The sequence below is a fragment of the Ylistrum balloti genome, unplaced genomic scaffold (genome assembly GCF_031769215.1).
Source record: "Ylistrum balloti isolate Yb309-2 unplaced genomic scaffold, AGI_CSIRO_Ybal_v1 Utg370030, whole genome shotgun sequence".
NCBI lineage: Eukaryota > Metazoa > Mollusca > Bivalvia > Pectinida > Pectinidae > Ylistrum > Ylistrum balloti.
In genome coordinates this window covers 230,486-250,065 of record NW_026782093.1, presented here as the reverse complement: position 1 = coordinate 250,065, position 19,580 = coordinate 230,486, and the positions used below count along the sequence as shown (strand labels likewise).

Below are 19,580 nucleotides of genomic sequence, written 5' to 3'. Positions count from 1 at the left end.
AAGAGAAGAGAAAGACAAATAGTGATTACAACAAGAAGCATAAACTCTCCATGTAGTCTTAAAAGAGCTCTACGGCCGTTACGGCTGTGTTCAAAGTGCCACAACATAGCAGTAACTGATATATTAACACAATCTTAATTTGAACTCAATTTGAAATCATCACGATGATCATACAGCTTGATAGAAAACAACTGAGGTAATCCGCCGTTGAAGAAGAGTCTATCTTGTCCTTGATTTCAAATTCTGGAGGACGCATATAATGGATATGGTCAATAAATCTCTCCTTGTTTAAAGCCGTCATTATATCTGAAAATGAGATTGAAGGACTTTGCCAGGTCATTGTGACCTTCTTTTGTTAAGTATTAGATGACTTTAGCCTCATATGAAAACAAAAAAAAAAAAAAAAACAAGTCAGTCAGGAGATGGGTCACAAGTTTTCACATAGGTATACCTGTAGTCTGTAGGAAGAATTAACCACCAAACTCCATCAAGATATTGTCAACCAGAATTTCTGCCATGGTGTAGTTCTCCGTACATTTCTTTTTTGATTTCGATATTTTTCATGATACACACTTCACACTTCAATATAGATATCAAATGGTATTGAAATCGGATATTTCTTATGCACACTATTGTCAAGTTCCATTATGGTTATCAGAAAAAGCGACGAAAACATCCTTGGCGAAAGAAATCAGAAGAAAAATTAAGAAGATAATGGAAACACGTAGTAAAAATAATACGTCCTTCAGCATTGTTTGTTGAACATTACAAAATATTCTTTATACAACACAAAGTATTGGAAGTGTTGACAAGCCTGACTCTTCGTGGAAGATATGATATTATTGATATCGATCGATGTAAATAAAGTTTGGCATGAAACAAACAGTTTGAATGTCTTCGTCATTTTTCTATTGATGAATCAGATTCTTTCATTTTACATTTTTTCGCGAGTCTTTTTTTCTCCCATGTGATGATTCGTCTAAGCGGTAAACATATAACACCAGCTATAGTTATCACACCTCCAGCAAAGTAAAAAGCGTCATCATAGTTTCCTGAAGCATCTGACAGTGCCCCTACAAATCAATCATACTTTTCGCAACTTATATGTATACTTTATATATACTGGAACTGAATTCACTTACTTTTGTTATATATTGAAGCGTTTTTTGATACTGGTCAACTAATAATAAAACTATTATAAGAAAAATATAATGTTTGAAACTTTATGATATTTTCCTTTGAAATATCTTAAAGGGTGTTTCTTTAGATCATTTTATCGTCTAATATTACAATTACTTCCCTCACAAAAGAAAATATCATATGATTCTCGATAGCTTGACTTGAATTCCTTTGGGCATATCTAATAAGATATTTATGAATTGCGATCATAATACTTTTCCATTATTCATTATTACGTGGGGAAAAAGGACATTGTGACGTCATAACATAGGACATGACATTAACAGAGTCATGTAGAAAGGAATCAATGCAAGTTATTTTGATACGGTAATTTAAGAAAATATTAGAAATTTGCTAATTACTTACCTGCAATAGGCGAACCTACTATGCTGGCGAAGCCGATAAACATGTTCAATAGGCCAAACCCATTAGATAACCTCTCGATACCTTTTATTTCCACCATAAGGATCGAATTCAACAGTTCAAAAGCTCCTGTAGCGTAAAGAAATGAAATCTTTATCAAGGTTTCTTTTTCATTCATATTTCAGTATAGTTTTCATTTAACACTTTTTATCGATTGCAATGTCAATGGTTACAACGGCAGTGGAAGAAAAATCGCCTTGTAGAAGTACACTATTTTTTTCAGCCTACACACTTAAGCAGTTTGGCACTGTTATTATTTTCTTTTAGCACATTCATTAACATATAACACAAGCACTGGATGTTACGCCTAGCATAAGATTACATTATGTTGTTTATGAATCACTGCATGGCTTTGAATAGTATTTTATAAATGCTATTATTTGTCCTCAATATTAAGTATCAGTTCGAACAAACCGGAAGTGACGTAGATTACTTAATATTGACCTTACTCGACGTAGGAATAATCGAATTGAAATCATTTTAAAGGTTTTGCATACAATTAACATTTAACTGTATATGCCTACACAGAATGATTAATATTGCCAGACCAAAGAATTGCGTTTTAACTGAAACATGATGAATCTAATAAATTAATAATGCATAGTGTCTTTGATATTTTTCGACTGCAAAGAAAACCATTTGTATCTAATTACTGGCAGTAAAATTCTTCAAAGCAATTTCTATAAAAAAAAACCCCTTATCATTGACCAACTACCTGCAATTAAATGCCTCTTTAGTGTATTGTGAAATCTTTATTTTCGGGGGATTTATTTTTGTAGATTTTGTGGGTAATTTTAATCCAATAATCCATATGCCCTCGAATTGTTAAAATCAATAAATGTAGATTTATTTAGAGATATTTATTCACGAAATCAGATGCCCTGAAATATTGTTTTTTTTAAACCACAAAAAATGAATCCCTCGAAAATATATGATTTATATCTAATAACATCAACAGTATATATGTCACCGTTCACAATAAGGATAATGAGCATGTCCGAAAGTTACATGTGAAAATATCTATCGTATAACGTCAATAAAAATATTTCGTATTCCTTCGTTTTGTGAAAAAATTTCCATCTGGTGATTCAAACCTACCTATCATGATTCCAAACACGGCGGAATAAACAACAAGGATTCCAAATGCATGGTAGTAAGGCACCAATATTGTAGCCACTCCTCCAGTCATCAGGACAATATTGTTTGTTAGAATATTGTCAACACAGGGAAGGTCGATGATGAAGCCAAACACAACATTAGACACAGTATTGCATATTCCAATGATAGATATTAATAAAGCGCCATTGCTGGCCGAAATACCAAGGTCACCGGCGAGGGCAGGCAGGCAGTTAAACGGAATAAAAAATCCTGAAAAACAGAAATAAACAGCTGTCAACGACAGGTCTTTGTGAAACATTGAAAGATATTTTCTTTTTTAAAGAAACCTTTCAACAAATAATTTATCGTATTTTTGCAATAAGATTGAACAAAAGACACACCAGTTGAAGTTTGATAGAGTAGAGACAGACAATGAATTAATCTGCATCACCTGCCTGTTTAGTCCTTCTAGTCAGTAATAGTGAGGAACTGAACTTTGAAGCCCATGGGGAGACCGAGCACATTCCAAAGTGATGGAAAGGGAAGTCTATAAGGTGAGGTACACTAGCATATATTAATCTATAATCAACTTCAGGTAAATGCGTATATTCTAATGTATTTCATATATCCTATACATCAGTCATGCTTCATAAATCACTCGACTACCACTAAACATGGAAATAAGGACAGTTGGATTATATCAATTCCATCGCACCTGTTATTATTTTTTTTAATATGATATGATATTATGATATGGAATGTAAGGTTTTCACATCATTTAAATAGTTATTAGTATGTCGACTTATTTAAATGTGCTTGCATGATTAATGGGTATTCAGTTTTGTTACAGGTAATGAAAATACAAAATATGGACTCGTGTAGTAATGCTTTTTAAGAACAATATCGCTGATTATCTTACCGACAGAGACCAAGAAACATGACGTGGTGTATACCACAAATGACGGACTTGTCAGCATCGAACAGTCAAACGTCTTCCAGAATGACGCTAATATGGTTTTTAATGTCTGTTCGCCATTTGGTTTATTTTTAGTGTCATCTTTTACTGTTAGTGGATAATCCGATCTATAGAAGGAAGCAAAAACAATGCCATTCAGCACAATTCCCGTGATGATCCACATGGCGCCTCGCCAACCATACGTTTCCAGTAGAAGTACGGAAAGTGGAGCGAACACAAACCCTCCGATACCCGATCCGCATGTGGCGATCCCAGTAGCAAGAGCTCGGCGTTTTTCGAAATAGTAACTCACTATTATTATCGTAGGTGTGTATACAAGTCCAAAACCAATTCCTATAACACATGGTTACAAATATACATGTTACTGATTTAATTATTCTGGATTCTGCTGCGATATCTCAGAATCACCCAGATTAAATCACACAATAATGATGGTCAAACTGACATTTGTATAAAAAGAATTATTGATGCATTGATATCTTATCATGTCAATTGACTGTCAAAATATCGGGTTTGAAGACAAAACAATGTTAAATGCAGAAGGAAATTTTGCCATTCATATTCTGATAAAATAATTAAATATATCGTTTACTCTCTTCTCTTCTCTTAAAAAAAAAAAAAAAAAAAACAAGAAAGTACCTGCATGTCAACATACTCATAATCCGAACTCGAATTCAATTAAACTTGGGTAAAACATTAACAAACGAAAAATTTAGTCGGAGACACCTAAAATGTACAAGGAGAATAATATCAGGTGTTCAAATAACATTCAAAAGATAGATGTCGTTCTTACCTCAAAATAGGAATAAAAAAATCTAAAAAGGGCACAATTAGTCACAGAAACAACGTGAGTAGAAAGACATAATTGTCGTCACGTGAAAACCGAAATAAAAAGTTTTCAAATGCAGTAATATTGACATACAATGTTATACGTTTCAAACAAATAACGGAATTTATTTATAACATTTTCAATTATATAATTTTCAACAGTAGAAATGATGACGTACCTCCGATGATACCGTACAAAACAATCATGACGTCCAAGTTAGGCGAGAACGTGGACAGGAATAGTCCGCTACTCGCAATCATAATTCCCAAAATCGTCGTCTTCCGACATCCAAACCGATTAACCGACACTCCAGCCACTGGTCCTTAGGGTCAAAAATAAAAATAAGACAGGACCGAGACAAACAACAACTACATATGAGAGCAACTGAATGAATCGATATCAGACTTATGAACTGACGGGCCGTTAAGAATGTAGTAATAGTAATAATGATAATAATGAAATGTCTGTATATTAATATTGAATGTGGCCAACGCCCACTTTTGTTTACACAAGAGACATCTACCTAACCGAATCACTGTTAATTTAAGTTAATAGTTTTACAACATATAATTGGCAAGAATGAAATATATGTTAGTGCAACACAGAATGTAAAATATAAGATAATGACGCAAAAAATCTATTGTCAAACAATTTAACTTACTTACTACAAAAATTGTTTAAGTGTCATAACAATGAATTGACCAAGTTTATCAGCGTTGACTACTTGACGTCAATCTGACAGTCCACACATAGAATCCATTACAAAGAAAATGTCCTTGTGATGGTTGTCACTTAATGACAGGACGGATCCATTTAAAATTTGCTTTGGTTATCTTGTTTTTATAAATAACATTAAACAGGACACGAAAAAGTAAAAATTCCCAAATAAATTTCAGACACGTCGGTCAAGGTTTAATTAGATATTAAGGCAGAGTCACAGCTTCTTTTCCAAGCTGACGAAAACAAAAGAATTTTGCGACACATTTAGACTTTAATATGAACTTTTAAATATATGTAGAGGAAAATATTGTCGCCTGTGACAATTAACTGATTAAATGTGTGTCAAAGCAAACTAAATTATACCTAGTAGAAAAGACAGTCCATTGGTGACAGAGCTAAGAAGCATTGTCTTTGCTTTACTACCCCTGAAGTGTATGATGAATACTGGTAAGAAAACACCAATTGTATAGCAGACTCCATCTACCAAAAAGTTGAGCATGAAGGAGGAGAACGTGACAATCCAACCCCATCCACCGTCTAAATTGCTAGACACTTGGCTATTTTTCCTTGGGGCTTCTGCCCTTTCGGGATCTGTTTGTACCATGGTATATTCCTGTACAATATACAAAAGAACATCAATGTTATTTTTAATCATACTGTATGTCCATTATATGTAAAAAAAAAAATAAACAAAATTTATTGAAATTCCGTCAGTATCAATTCGTCAATGTGTCACCTTTGAAAGGTCACTTTTATTGCAGCAACAGCAGCTTTTCAATAAAACTAAAAACGTTGAAAGAACACTGCTACGTCACAAACGGTCGATTAATTGAACAAATAATTAATGACATGAACTGCACATATCGGCAATTTATGTTTGTTATGAAAATACTGATCTGCCTGCGTCTAATAACCATGCTTTTATATCCTACATATGGCCCAGTGGTAAAGATGCAATCTATAATTTGTGTATGGAAACCGTATAACTCCAGGATCCAGGAAAACAAATACGATATTCGTAAATTTCCGTCTTACTGTCTTTGTTGTTGATATCTATTTTCCATTTTTTTTGTCTCCGTCTCCATATGACCCCTATCGTAACGAGGACCTTAAAATTTGTTTTTCTCTGCCGTCATTTCCTGTTATCGCTTTCTCGTTCTACCTGTTAAACTGTCCAATTTCTCAATTTGTCTAATTTCATGTAGATGATTCATAGAAGTTCTGTGGAGGTTCAATCTTTCTACAAACATTACTTTTCTTGTACTCAAATGTATAGAAGGATTAAGTATTGTTCAGATATGATAAATGCGTCCTCCATCTTGTTTATTAATTACATCCGGGTTCCTGTTTCAGAAATATTATTAATTACATCCGGATTCCTGTTTCAGAGATGTTACTGTGTTAGATATTCAACTAACATTGTTTGTTCTCCAACACAAGATTATCTCGCAAATGTTGCCCAATAAAAACAACAAATCTCACTTATGTCTCGGAAGACAGTGGGAAGACTATGTTTTTTTTTAGGTTTTTATGCTCAACCATCCGTCCGGTTTTCTAATTGATATAGTCTTGATCATATGTTGGATCTTATTTTGAGAAATGAAATCCCTTCAGAATGCTGTAACGTTCTGTAGCCTTTGTAGAATGAAAGCGAACAGCGAACACGTATCTTACTTTTTTGTATAAACGTTTTCGTCAACAAGAGTGTTTCATTACTTGACTCTACTGTAGATAATTCTCATTTTCATCGAAAAGTTCTATTAAGATAATTTTTCGTCGTTTGTACGATGGTCTGTTTCACCTCGGCACAAGGTCTGCACATCGCCTGTATTACATGTACGTGCTATTACTGTATCCAAAACTCCCTTTAAACCACAAACAAAATAATCGAGACACTTGTGTTTACACAATCGCAATGATTTACATGAATTAATATTCAAATCAACAACAATAACTTTATGTAAATAAAATCACACTTACCGTGTAAAGCAATGACGGAACTCGATGTTACGTTCCCCTAACACAAGCGTATATTGTGAACAGACTGACACACAAGTGGCACATAATAATTATAATAATAATGTATTTTTTGACATTTTGGACATATCACCTTTATTTAAATGGCTGACACAGTTTAAATGGAATGTGTGATAGCTAGTCAAAGACAATAGAAATTATGGAAATAAGTTACCATCTGGCTATGAAGTAATATATTTAAACAAATTAATATGTTAGTCAACATAGGTAGAGTGCCTTGCTGGGACAGGCCGTGGTCAACAACATCACAGTCGCCTAATGCATGAGCACCGTCGTCAGTATGTGTTGACAATGATATGCTTCGCTAACAAGGTGGGGCATAGACAACCATGCGTCAAAAAGTTCAATAAATATGGTGTGATGCAGTGGCAATGCAAATAGACAACAATGAGTTGACAGGCAATCATATGTGTGACTAGCTATAGGTGTGTAGGTGGAGCATATCTCCAATACTAGTCTATTTCAATTTTACTCAAGATATATACAAAAATATTTTTAAAAATTGAACACTTTTGAAATATAACACAGATGATGGAGATGCTTATATTTGATATTCTTCGTTTGGAACGATGTTTTCCTTTAGTTTTTAACATTTTTCTTAATGTTACATATGTTGGTGAGAATTTATCAGTCAGCAATTTTAAGAGACCGAAAATCACCTTCCATTCTCTAATACTACAAGACTTGCATAGTTGTTGTATTCTTTAACAGCTATAATATGATACAATTTCGGAAGATCATTTGAAATATGGCATACAATATTCACTACACGTAGAACAAACACTTATTTGAACAAACTGCTTGTATTATGTACCTTGAATAGAATTTGTTGCAAACATGGAAATGAAACTCAAATAATTTTCTATATACATGGACGATCGGATACAAGTAAAGATAGAGTTATCGGTGTAATTTTCAGGAGAGATGTTGTAACATTATTAAACACTGTCACATATACGATATCATGACGGGGAACCAAAGCTTTGAAAAAAATGAGCTTGCAAAAGTTGAGTATGTCAACGGGTATCAATGTAAGAAGGAATTAATGTTTTTACGATGGTCCAAATTTGCAAATTAAGGCACGAACATGTGTTCAATAATTCGTGATCTTACTGCATTATGCTACAGAGTATAGGTAGAATTATGATACGGGCTATAGTTTCCATGCCGATGGCACCATTATTATACACTATGGACAATTGTAATACAGACTATAACTCAAAGTGCCGGGTAAGCCACCATACATTAATTATGCTTGTTACAGTCGACTGATTTGTGTCGATCGCACACGGACCAATAATTTCAATGAAAAAGTCATTTGCTTCGATCATTTAAAAATTTTTAAAGATATGGATCGAGTCATCCTAATGACATGTAAAATCGTCTCGTGATGTAAACATTTATTTACGTTATGCGACAGAAGTTGATCGCTATACCACTGATTAACGCGACAGACCGGTAGCATTAGGATTTTATCGGCATTAGATTTAGTACAAGGTAACCAAGAATCAGTATTAACGATGTACAAATGAAGAGTAGCTCAAAGAAGGCGACATATACGAAATCATCTATTACTCTACTAGATGCGAATCTTACAACAATATATTTATAACGCTTTCCCGTAAACGCTATATGTGTCATGTCGGTGCTGTGTGAAAGACGATACGCTATGATGTAATGGTAATTAGCACACAAAAGTAGCATAGTCTCGCACAAACGGTTAATAACAAAGCTTTAACTACCATCCTATCGCCGAGTTAGATATTATGTGTAGTGTTATAGCTAGCATGTGATGATTATCATAGAAATAACTGATCGCCAAGTACATGTGCACTTATGCTGTGTGTTCACGGTATCCAGTAGCTTTGGTTATTAAAACGGCTTCACGCACAAGTTCCCACACGATAAAGAGCTCCTGTCCGTTGTAGAATACTAAAAATCAGCCGCGCATGTCCACAGCTTACCCATGTATTTTAATGTTGAAGTCAGGATGACATAAACGAACGATGCACACAGACATACACACGTGTTTCCACTCAAACAACAAAATCCTACATACAAGTAACTGTTGCATAATTACTACCTGTTTTGTCTCCATTTTTGTGAACAGTGGTGTCGTCTACGATGTTGCTGTCTGTTGTCCGCCCTTCAGCAAGGCCTCGACTTGGTAAACTCGGATTGACTCGTACGATATATGTTGCCAAACTATCGAGATCGATGTTAACCTTTTTGCACTCCCCACTTGTCCGATTTCAGACTTGTCTGAGGGTCCTTTCGGAGTATCCTACTTCATAAGTTTTATATGCGACTGCATGTTCTAAGACAAATCGTCATGCTGCAAGGTAGCGAAATCTGTTCAAAGGAGGACCGACACATTAAGAGAGCGTCGGTGACCACTGTAAATGTAGTTAAACTCTCTAGATATTTTAGGATAGAATGACTATTAAATTGATCCTTCATAAAGCAAACTAGACTATTACGTATGAAGGATACACTAAAATTATGTATTATGATGTTAACTACCCGTATGAAATTTTATTCCAACGTTACACTACACCTCAATGGTTACGAATTAAATTTGAAATATCATTGCATACATATTAACTATACATATAGATGTACTCGAGTTTTATTGATTGTTAAGATATATATTTCTCCGATGTGTCAATGAACTATTATGTACGTGCATATTTTATTACGAATTAAAATATCATTTTAAATCTATGCAACAGCTGATGATAAAAATTTTGTATATTTCATAGATTATATAACTCACGAATTAGATAATATGTCATCAGTTTAACGAAGAATTTGTTATTTGGATACCAACTTTTACTTCTTAAAACTAATAGTGAAAACAAATTTTAAGTGTAGTCACTAAGAGATTACGTGAATTTCATCCTGCAAATCATTTGTATTTCGCACAGGATATATGTTCGCGTTAATTTTACAATTTGAGCTAATCGCGAATTCAATTCCCTCGTGACTATTTGTATATAACTACTTCTTGATGACATCCAAGCTTATTCGGTTACCGATATTGAAGTCCACAAATACATTATTTCGCAAACAGTGATCTAGAAATGACTTTAAATTCTCGCATAATGGGTTATTGAGTATATGAAAAAAGTATTCAAGGAATTAGGATGGGAGACATTGAGTTGCAGGAGGTATAAACATAAGCTTTTCATTATGTATAAAATAATGAACAATGAAACCCCAGATTATTTAAGAGATACAATTTAACAATATGTTCATGATGAAAGTTAAGATAGACACCTTCTCCGTTCTAGCAGATTATTTGGTCCCCCTCTTACCGTATAATACATTACGTTGGTAGGTTTTTCCTATCTATGTTAAATGACTTTAATGGATTCACTCCAGATATTAACAACATACATTCAACTGCATAGTTACAAAGACTACTTAATAAAAATCAAGTACAACGTCTACAACAAATGTTATTTCTTAATATATCTATCAATTGTGATTTGAACATTATACTATACCAACTTTGAAAGAATTCCAATAATCTTAACTATGATCGTTTTAATCACTTATTTGAATTATTCAATGTGCGAATGCAACCAATCTTTCTTAACTGCTTCACATTATTTTCTGGATGTCTGAGTCTCTAAGTATTAATGTTCTATTACATGGTTGTTATAACTGTAATGATATACAAAATAGAGATATCTTATTCCACGCATCAAACTTCATATCGCATTCAAAAATCCTTATATACTAGAGGGATAAAGAAACATAGAGTAAACTTTGAAGATGATTCTGTCCCATTCCCTCTTTCAGGGGTTCAGCCCGGATTCTTCTAGTCATGGAGTTCATGGGTGAGTTTATCCTCGTCATTAGGACTTTAAACACCTAAAACAGTGCCGTTTTAACAAGGAAAGGTACATGTAGATGTGTATGTGCGGGTAGTAAAGTTGTAAATAGGAGAGACATTAAAACTAAGAAATCTGCTTGAAATGTAAGACTTCTGCACAATTTTTGTTTGTTTGATGGTTTAAAAGTAGATGGTAATAACTTTATTGATGCTAACGATATCGGTAGGTATGAAAGTGTTTTAAGAAATATCCGAAAAGAAAGCCACAGCGTGAAGGTCAAAACGTTGGTGTTGATGATGATACATTACGAAACATCCCACTATTATTCATAGAAGATCAGATTTATGTCCTCTTAAGCAAATGCACACTCTGTATAAAGTTTCAATCAAAACTCGACCTTGTTGCACAAGCTCGCTAAAACATCAACTCATCTTTCATCACAAGATGTAGTAAAATTGGTCCTCACGTGTTTGTTCATATCATTTCATAAGGGAAAGATGTTAACCCAACTGATGAAAAAGAATTGTTAATTTTCAGCTACCTTCCAAATTAAAAGAAATCATCATTGATCTTTTGGAGATATCACATATGCTATCAAAGCAGGAGTCTTCTTTTACTCTGCGTTTCTGGATGATGCAGATTGTAATCCTTGATAGGTTGGATTAGAACACAGTATCTAAAAAACACTTTCTTATTGTTTATCCTCTATTGGCACTGGTATTTACACTCCTGACCACGTTGATGCTTGTTATGGGAAAAAATGAAGACGGACTTAACACGGAAACAGTGTTCAACTCTTTTTAACATTTTTCCAGTTTATCGAAAATATTTCATTACATAGTAAAAGCATTAGACATAACCATTTTTCCTTTGTTCCTTGGAGAAAATATTCTGAAGCACAACTTTGTGTTCTCAGAAGCAGTTCTCGGTCAGTGGGTGACTGTCATACTTGACGGTACATATATCTTTATCTTAAGAGTTCTGATCACACGCTTCAAGTTGAAGTTAATGAGCATAGCCCTGTCTGATTGTTACATTCTGGACTCAGCTGGACCTTTTCCTCGGAGCTATAATGATGCGAATATTACAAAGCCATCATGGATAGTCTCTCCTGGCTGGAAAAATATGACAACGTCGTTGTTAATTGAGGGTTTTGTTCGGGATGCTTTGCCAGATTTGGAATCACAAGGTTCGACAACAAATATGCCGTCTTATCTAAAATCTGTGCAGGCTCAACATGACGACCTACAAGCTAACCTTGTTAGATCCATAACTAAATTCAAATAGGTAGTGAAGTCATAGCACGCACGTTTCAAGCAATGGCTGTTTTTCAAAACACAACTTTTCTTCAACATTTTCATTGATGTCAATAATAACAGCCTGCCTCAATGGAATCCAAGGACCCATATATGTTAGAACAGAGAGAGACGCAAAAGATAGGGCGCTTACTGCCAAAACTTAGCTGACCGTGTAAAACGGCGCCAGATCTTTTCAGAAGGGCCATGTCACTCTTTGTCCAACTAGCTTCTACTGCGAATAATTTTGACTTTCTAAATTTAGACATATAATACCTTCAGAAAATATCCTGTGGCACACATCAAATATCATTGGCAGCTAGTTACATAAGTAAGCACCTCAGTGATGATGGTGATTACGAGATCTTGATCTATCGAGTCTAACGAGACAGTGTACGATGCCAGATCCACTCAAGGCATAAGAGCAGTGTAAAGCACGAGTTTGGATCCAGCATAAAAGTTCCGACGCAGCCATTAGTCCCGTACAGGATTATTATTGCCAGTGTCCTACTGGACAGAGAACCATGGGGACATGTGCCCACGTAGCCAGTATCCTGTACTATGTAGGGTATTACATGCATTCGGGAGCAAGTAAGGGTTTGCATCCAAAAGTCAAAAGGATCAAGGCAAACCTCAAGTAACGCAAATTTCGCTACCAACCGTCATCCCATCTCCAAGGTCTTATGTATGATCGAATTGGACAATTAGAACTACATTACTGTATGAGCTATAAATAGTGTACGATGTAGACCAACAGCGATATGGCCAATTAGATGCTAGGATGAAGAAACCTTATTTGATTCTAGATTCAGTGGTTTAATGTGTAACCAACTTTACTTTAAAATTAAGCATTCTTGTTAGAATATTGATTAAGCAGTTGTAAGAACATTTAATTTTTGACAGTTTCTTAGTACTAATGAAATGTTCTTTCTCAAACTCCATCATATTTATTTCCTGTCCCCAATGTATTCAAAATTGCGACTTCTTGCTTTGAATAACTGATATCTAACATGTTATTATCGGCATGTTCATGTTTGATTTTCTTTTTGAAAAAAAAAGAGAAATAATGTTGTAGCATTTTCGTTCAAACCATATCTTTTTTTAAATTTTCATTCTTGGCACAAAAAGGGCGTTATAATCTTGCGTAGGTACATGTTTGGACTTAAATGTCTATTTATAAACAAATGACTACAGAGGCTACCTTATAGCTCATACAAGCCGTTGTATTTGCTTCTTATGCCATTTTGAAACCCCACCTTGGGCAAAATCCAATTATTCCTACGCAAGCAGGATTTTTCCCCTTTTGGGCCGCGACCCTTCGTGCTTCTCATATGGATGCTTCAGACCAAAGTTGGGCAAAATTTGCTGGGTCGGTCATGCCTAGTAGCGATTTTTAGAAAAAGTTGACGGACGATGAATGCCGCGGTTTCCGTAAAGCACCCTTGGTCCTTCGGTCCAGGTGAGCTAAAAAGATTCTTTGTTTTGGTATTGTAAAGCACTCTTGGCCCTTCGGTCCAGGTGAGCCAAAAAGATTCTTTGTTTTGGTATTGTAATTGTTGTTTTTACTTTTAATTCTTCTTTTGTATTAGACAGGTTACTACTCCGCTTTTACACGATCGTTTTGTTACTACAGGGAAATATTTAATGAACAATTTTCCTTTTTACAATTAAATCAACCTTGCAATTTTCGACCTGTGATAAAAGCTTTCCCCATCGTTTCGGGTTGTCTACAGTTTTGGTCTGTATAGCACATTCATGATATGCACCGGAAGTGTTTGATTTGAGTATGAGCACGTTCAACAGAATAAAATGCATATTCGATCAATGGTCATATAAACATTGTATCACGTATCACAAAAAATTAATTTTGATATACAAAACATGATTTTTTATGATGCCATGATACAATATCGGAATAACATGTACGGTTAGTTGAAGATAACACAATGTATATAGAGGAATATGTACTACCTCAGATAGTAGTCGGAAGTACTAAAAATAGTTTAAACTGAATTATATAATATGCACAGAACATTCTGTCAAAAGAAATAATTAACCCTAGTATTTTAGGCTTATCGAAGATTTACACGAAGACTCTTGGAAAAAGCACAAGAAGAATAAGACCTGGTGTCGCGGACTAGTATGCGTCTTCTTCTTTATCGACGACACCTGCCATGTAAATCTTCGTCAATCAAACATGGACAATAATGGAAAATTATCTTGCAACTTCTTCCTAAATAATAATAAAACTAAACTGTTTAGAGATGGCTTGAGGATGTGTCGATTTCTGACTCTCGTGGATCAGAGCGATTTCTTCCGGCTCCACCTCGATAAACAGAGATAGATCAAATTTCACTGAACACGGCAAGACGTCATCTGGATATTGACGTAACTATAAACGTGCGTCATGTAATTCATTACATTACTTGAGATTAAGTAACGGTGGCGCTTAATTTCATCTTTTCTCGAGTACACGTTAGATTTACCGTAAATGTAACTCTCACGTTTGGTTTTTGTCCAATGTCCAGTATGAAATCTCTCTATACCCAAAGTATGTATATATCTATATATTTGACGGATTTTTCGTCTACTATTATGGCCTTCCGTTCTTCTAGCGGACCTTTAGGCAGACACTTAGATCATATAATACCCAGGAATATATTTCAGCATTAATTCACATTATCAATACCACGCAATAAGAAACAGAGGCCGAGATGTTCGTGTCTAAGGCCTTCTAGAATTAGAAGTCATTACCTGCTAAAGGGGTCCCAATCATCACCGCGACTTCAATAATCTAACCCACTGAACTGATTTTGTTTTAAGTTTCGAGATGCCTTTAAGCAAATTCCTGCAGATACATATCGAAAATGATCATTGGCATTGTTTGAAATTTTTTAATGTTCAGACTTTTAAGTTTCGTTTTGTGATCCTTTTACGCACAATTCCAGTACGGAGACTCCCGAGAATGTACTGGAAGAACAAGACCATGTGTTCTGGGAGAGTAAGCGTCTTCTGCTTCATCGACGACATCAACAATATAAATCCTGGTCAATCCCGATAAGTAATGTCACGTTCCCAAATGAGCACATGATATGCAACAACGGAAACAACAGGCAAACCAACGAGCATTAAACTCCTCTAGCTTCATATCACACAAAGAAATAGCACATTTCTCACTATGACGACAGTTAATCTTTTTCATAATCTTCATCACCTGCATCTCTCGAAACTCTGAAGTACAAATTGTCTTCTCTTGCTGTCTTGCCTATGGGTGGTTCGATTTATTAGTTTTAAAAACAATTGTCTAGTACATCAGTAAGAAACAACAACAAAAAATAAAATTCGAAGCACAGACATTTTTTTTTTTTTTTTTTTTGGCATCACATCGAATTTTTTTTTTTAATGAAGACATCAATAAGAATTATTGATCTGTATGCGGGCAATCGAAATGTAAGAATACGAAGCAAGATATTAACGGTCAAAAACTCACTTGTGTCGAAGTTTAAAAATCATTGTCAAATATATATAGTAAACATTAAAAATGATTAGTCAGAATCAATAACATTGACGGATATGTAAAGTAACCGAAGAAAATGTGAAATGATCAACGTTTTATTTAAGGAACCTATTTAGCTAGGACTAGTGAATGAGGATTCGAACACTTGACCCTTTCATCTTTCATAAAACAGGGAGTTTAACTACTGCGCTACCACAAGTAACGTTCATAGCGAATGCTAAGGTCGTTAATTTCATTATAGAACACGTATTTTTAATCGAAAATCTCAGCGAATCCATGTTTAAGTGTAAGCATGAAGGTCAAAGAAAAGACAACACAAATCGTTGAGATCATGTGTTTATACACTACGTTAGATGTAACCAATACATACGTACTTACACTACTTATTTCAACATACAATTCACTGTCACAAGAAATTCAATCATGCATAGTCTGTTAAGTGAAAGGTATACATGTTGTTTAGTGGCATTATAATTTATTTCAATATTTTTGAATGAACCAGTTAGTCGTTTTGGTTTTAAAAGTGATAAAATATTATATAAACAGATGGACAAAGTAACACCTGACTCACGCCTGTTACGTGTATTTTTCATTAATATCTATACGATAAAATTGATGCCAGAAGTTTATTACATATCTGTGTCTACTGTGCCAATGGAGTCATGTGTTTATTGGTGTTGCTTGCATATCTCCCATCGCGAAATTCGTCGGAGAGGAAGACATGGAATGTCTCCAAGTGCAATCGCAGCACCAGCCAGGTAGAACACTGAACTTGAGTCGTCGGACAGGTCAGAGAGGAAACCTACAACATACATGGTTTAACAGCATAAACTACAAACATCAACCTTCCTTGTCTTTGATGATGTACCGGTGTTAAAAAATTTGCTTTTCATGAACCTGAAATTATGAAAAATTATCAAGCTTTCATGCTTAATATGTATCATGTCAAATACTATTAAAAGTTTTATTGGAAAAGGATCAAAAGAACACATTGTATCGCACAATCATCAATATACAGGCATGCACATTGATTAGACTGATATCATATTGCTAGCAGAGACAGTTGATAAAGGCACTGGATGTCAACTGGATTTGTCTTTGTCACAAGTACTTCACGGTCTTTTGAAATCAATCAGACATGTGAGAATTGTCACAATTATGAATCTATGGTGCAAGAGCATCTCCTATTCAGATACTGTCATTTCTTCCGATCAATTTTGAGTTTTTTTCGTCGCCTCAAAAGTTTCAAAATTGAGGCATTAAGCTTCACTGATATGCCCTAAACAGATTGGAAAGCAACATTTTGCAGTTGAATCATTTAATTGGGTCTTTGTAATGAGAGATAATATTCGCTTGTGTGTTTTGTGTTATTATGTTCAATTCATCTGTTTACTTTTCCATTTTTTAACAGGACGTATGCAACCTAATTGCTTTTCACTAAACAAGGGGACGAAACTCTTTTTGTGTAAGGAACGGACCTAATCAGCATTTCTTCCAACAAAAGAAACCTGGTAGATATGCATTATATTTAAATGTGTTTACCAGTTATTACTTGCTATAGGTGATCCAAGCAAGGCAGAAATCCCACAGAACATACGGAGTAAACCATATGATGCCGGGAGTTCTGGAATTTCCTTAAATTCTATCAAAATTATCGACTTCAACGAAACATATGATCCTACAAACAAATAAAATATGTCTAACGGCCATCATCAGGTTATCAGGTTCAACCACCAAAACGTCAGTCGGAAACTGCAGGAATATTACATTATTTCAATACAAACGTACTGTTTACAGTGTGTCTTCACAAGTAATTTCATATCAATTTCAGCTTTGCTTGATATTTTTAGTAATTGCATTTTCTGCCATAATTATCGATAAATTCCAAACATTACTGTAACTGGCCAGCTGACATTTGAATCAGTTTGGTTGTCGTATAACAGAAAATCTTGGTCGCAGTATGTTGGTGATTGGCAAGCTTTGTTGGCTTTTAAAACCGTAACAGGAATGATGCTGGGAAAGGATGACCAAGACACTCCAAAGAACCCGATTTTTTTCGGATTCGTATTTTATAATTTCCTTTTTTACCTGATAACAACATAATTTGAAACCGTCTCTGTAATTATTTAAGCATACCAACTTGCATGCAAAATATTTATCGTCCAGTTGAACTTTTCTTTTGCGTTTTTTTAAAAAAATGTTTTCGCTGAGGTTTGATCGGTTCATTCGCATTATTATCAAATACTCAGAACTTGCTCATATCTGCTGGCCGTTCTATGTAACAAAAGTGGACTTAAAACTATTTTTTTTCTGAATCTGCACATCAACAAAAAAGACAAAGCTTGTTGAGATCTATAGTGGTATGACATCCCTCCTCCTCCGAAAAAAAAAATAAATAAATAAAACTTTTATCACCGCCCATTTTTATTCTGTATATTGTGTAATATCTTTAGATTGTAATGAAGCCATCCTTATTATCAACATCTTAAGATAAAGTCACAGGATTTGTTGTGAATATTTGAGATCCTCTCTGTTTCCGATGTCACGACATATATAACATTTCATGTAACCAACTTCATATATTTTTTTTGTTTAAACATATTTTATTGCCAAAAAAAACACGAGACAAATGGATTGGGCACAAGTTATATCAACATTATCCACGCCCTCTCCAATCAATATACATATAAATGTTAAGACAATGGCATACAACAACAATTTAATGAGGTATGATATACATGTAACAATTAATATATCATTATAATTTTATACATCTAACGTTCTATCAAGGAAAAAAATTATCAAATATTATCTTTCAGATGTCTTTAAATCAAAAACTTAATCATTAAGATAGACATTTTATCCATATTTCAAACGCTCAGATGACCCTTCTGTCACGTTATAACAAACTTAACCTTATGATTATAATATGTACCGAGGTAAAGCAAAAGCTACCAACTTATACAAACCTACACGACACAGCATCGAAAACCACTGAACGACTTGACAACAGTGAAATTCCAAACATTTGACGTAGGGAAGGACATATCGAGTTCTTCCGAACAATCGGAGCACTTCCCTGTAATTCTGTATTCCATTGCAGTGTCCTTTTTTCGCATTTCAATAGGTTTCTATATTGCAGCGAATACAACTTTATTCAAAACGATGGCTGAGATGATCCCCCCGCCCCCCGCTCCCTTATGCCTTACTCTCCTGTTGTGTCCCACTCTCCTGTAATGTCTTCCCTACCTCTTGTGCCTTACTCTCCTGTAGTGTCCCACTATCCTGTAGTGTCCCACTCTCCTGTTGTGTCCCACTCTCCTGTAATGTCTTCCCCACCTCTTGTGCCTTACTCTCCTGTAGTGTCCCCCTACCTCTTGTGCTTTCCTCTCCTGTTGTGTCCCACTCTCCTGTTGTGTCCCACTCTCCTGTAATGTCTTCCCCACCTCTTGTGCATCCCACTCTCCTGTGGTGTCTCCTCTGCCTGTTGTGTCCCACTCTCCTGTAGTGTCCCACTCTCCTGTAGTGTCCCACTCTCCTGTTGTCTCACCCTCTTGTGTCTTCTGTCCGTGACAGAGATTCTTTAAGGAAATCAAGGTATCATATTTCTCCAACAATTAAACATATATCTTTACTAGGCCAAAAAATAACAGAAAACTGCAGA

At 34.9% G+C, this 19,580-nt stretch overlaps 1 protein-coding gene across 1 annotated transcript; it reads right to left on the bottom strand.

Annotated features, from left to right (window-relative positions):
* Positions 1–830: 830 nt before the first annotated feature.
* Positions 831–9,360, bottom strand: LOC132548872 (monocarboxylate transporter 12-like). The gene is made up of 7 exons (XM_060212769.1): positions 9,346–9,360; positions 5,589–5,838; positions 4,684–4,827; positions 3,620–4,009; positions 2,701–2,970; positions 1,546–1,671; positions 831–1,073 (listed from the first exon to the last, which is right to left on the bottom strand). Exons 1-7 carry the CDS (start codon positions 9,358–9,360, stop codon positions 901–903), a joined length of 1,368 nt encoding a protein of 455 aa, XP_060068752.1. The 3' UTR covers positions 831–900.
* Positions 9,361–19,580: the final 10,220 nt, after the last annotated feature.

Bases quoted from the DNA above. Each gene is read 5' to 3' on its own strand.
- LOC132548872 (XM_060212769.1), bottom strand. The intron at 4,828-5,588 runs GTATAATTTAGT...TTTGACCCTAAG, and splicing joins TGGACTGTCTTTTCTACTAG to GACCAGTGGCTGGAGTGTCG. The intron at 2,971-3,619 runs GTAAGATAATCA...TCTGTTTTTCAG, and splicing joins ATGTTTCTTGGTCTCTGTCG to GATTTTTTATTCCGTTTAAC.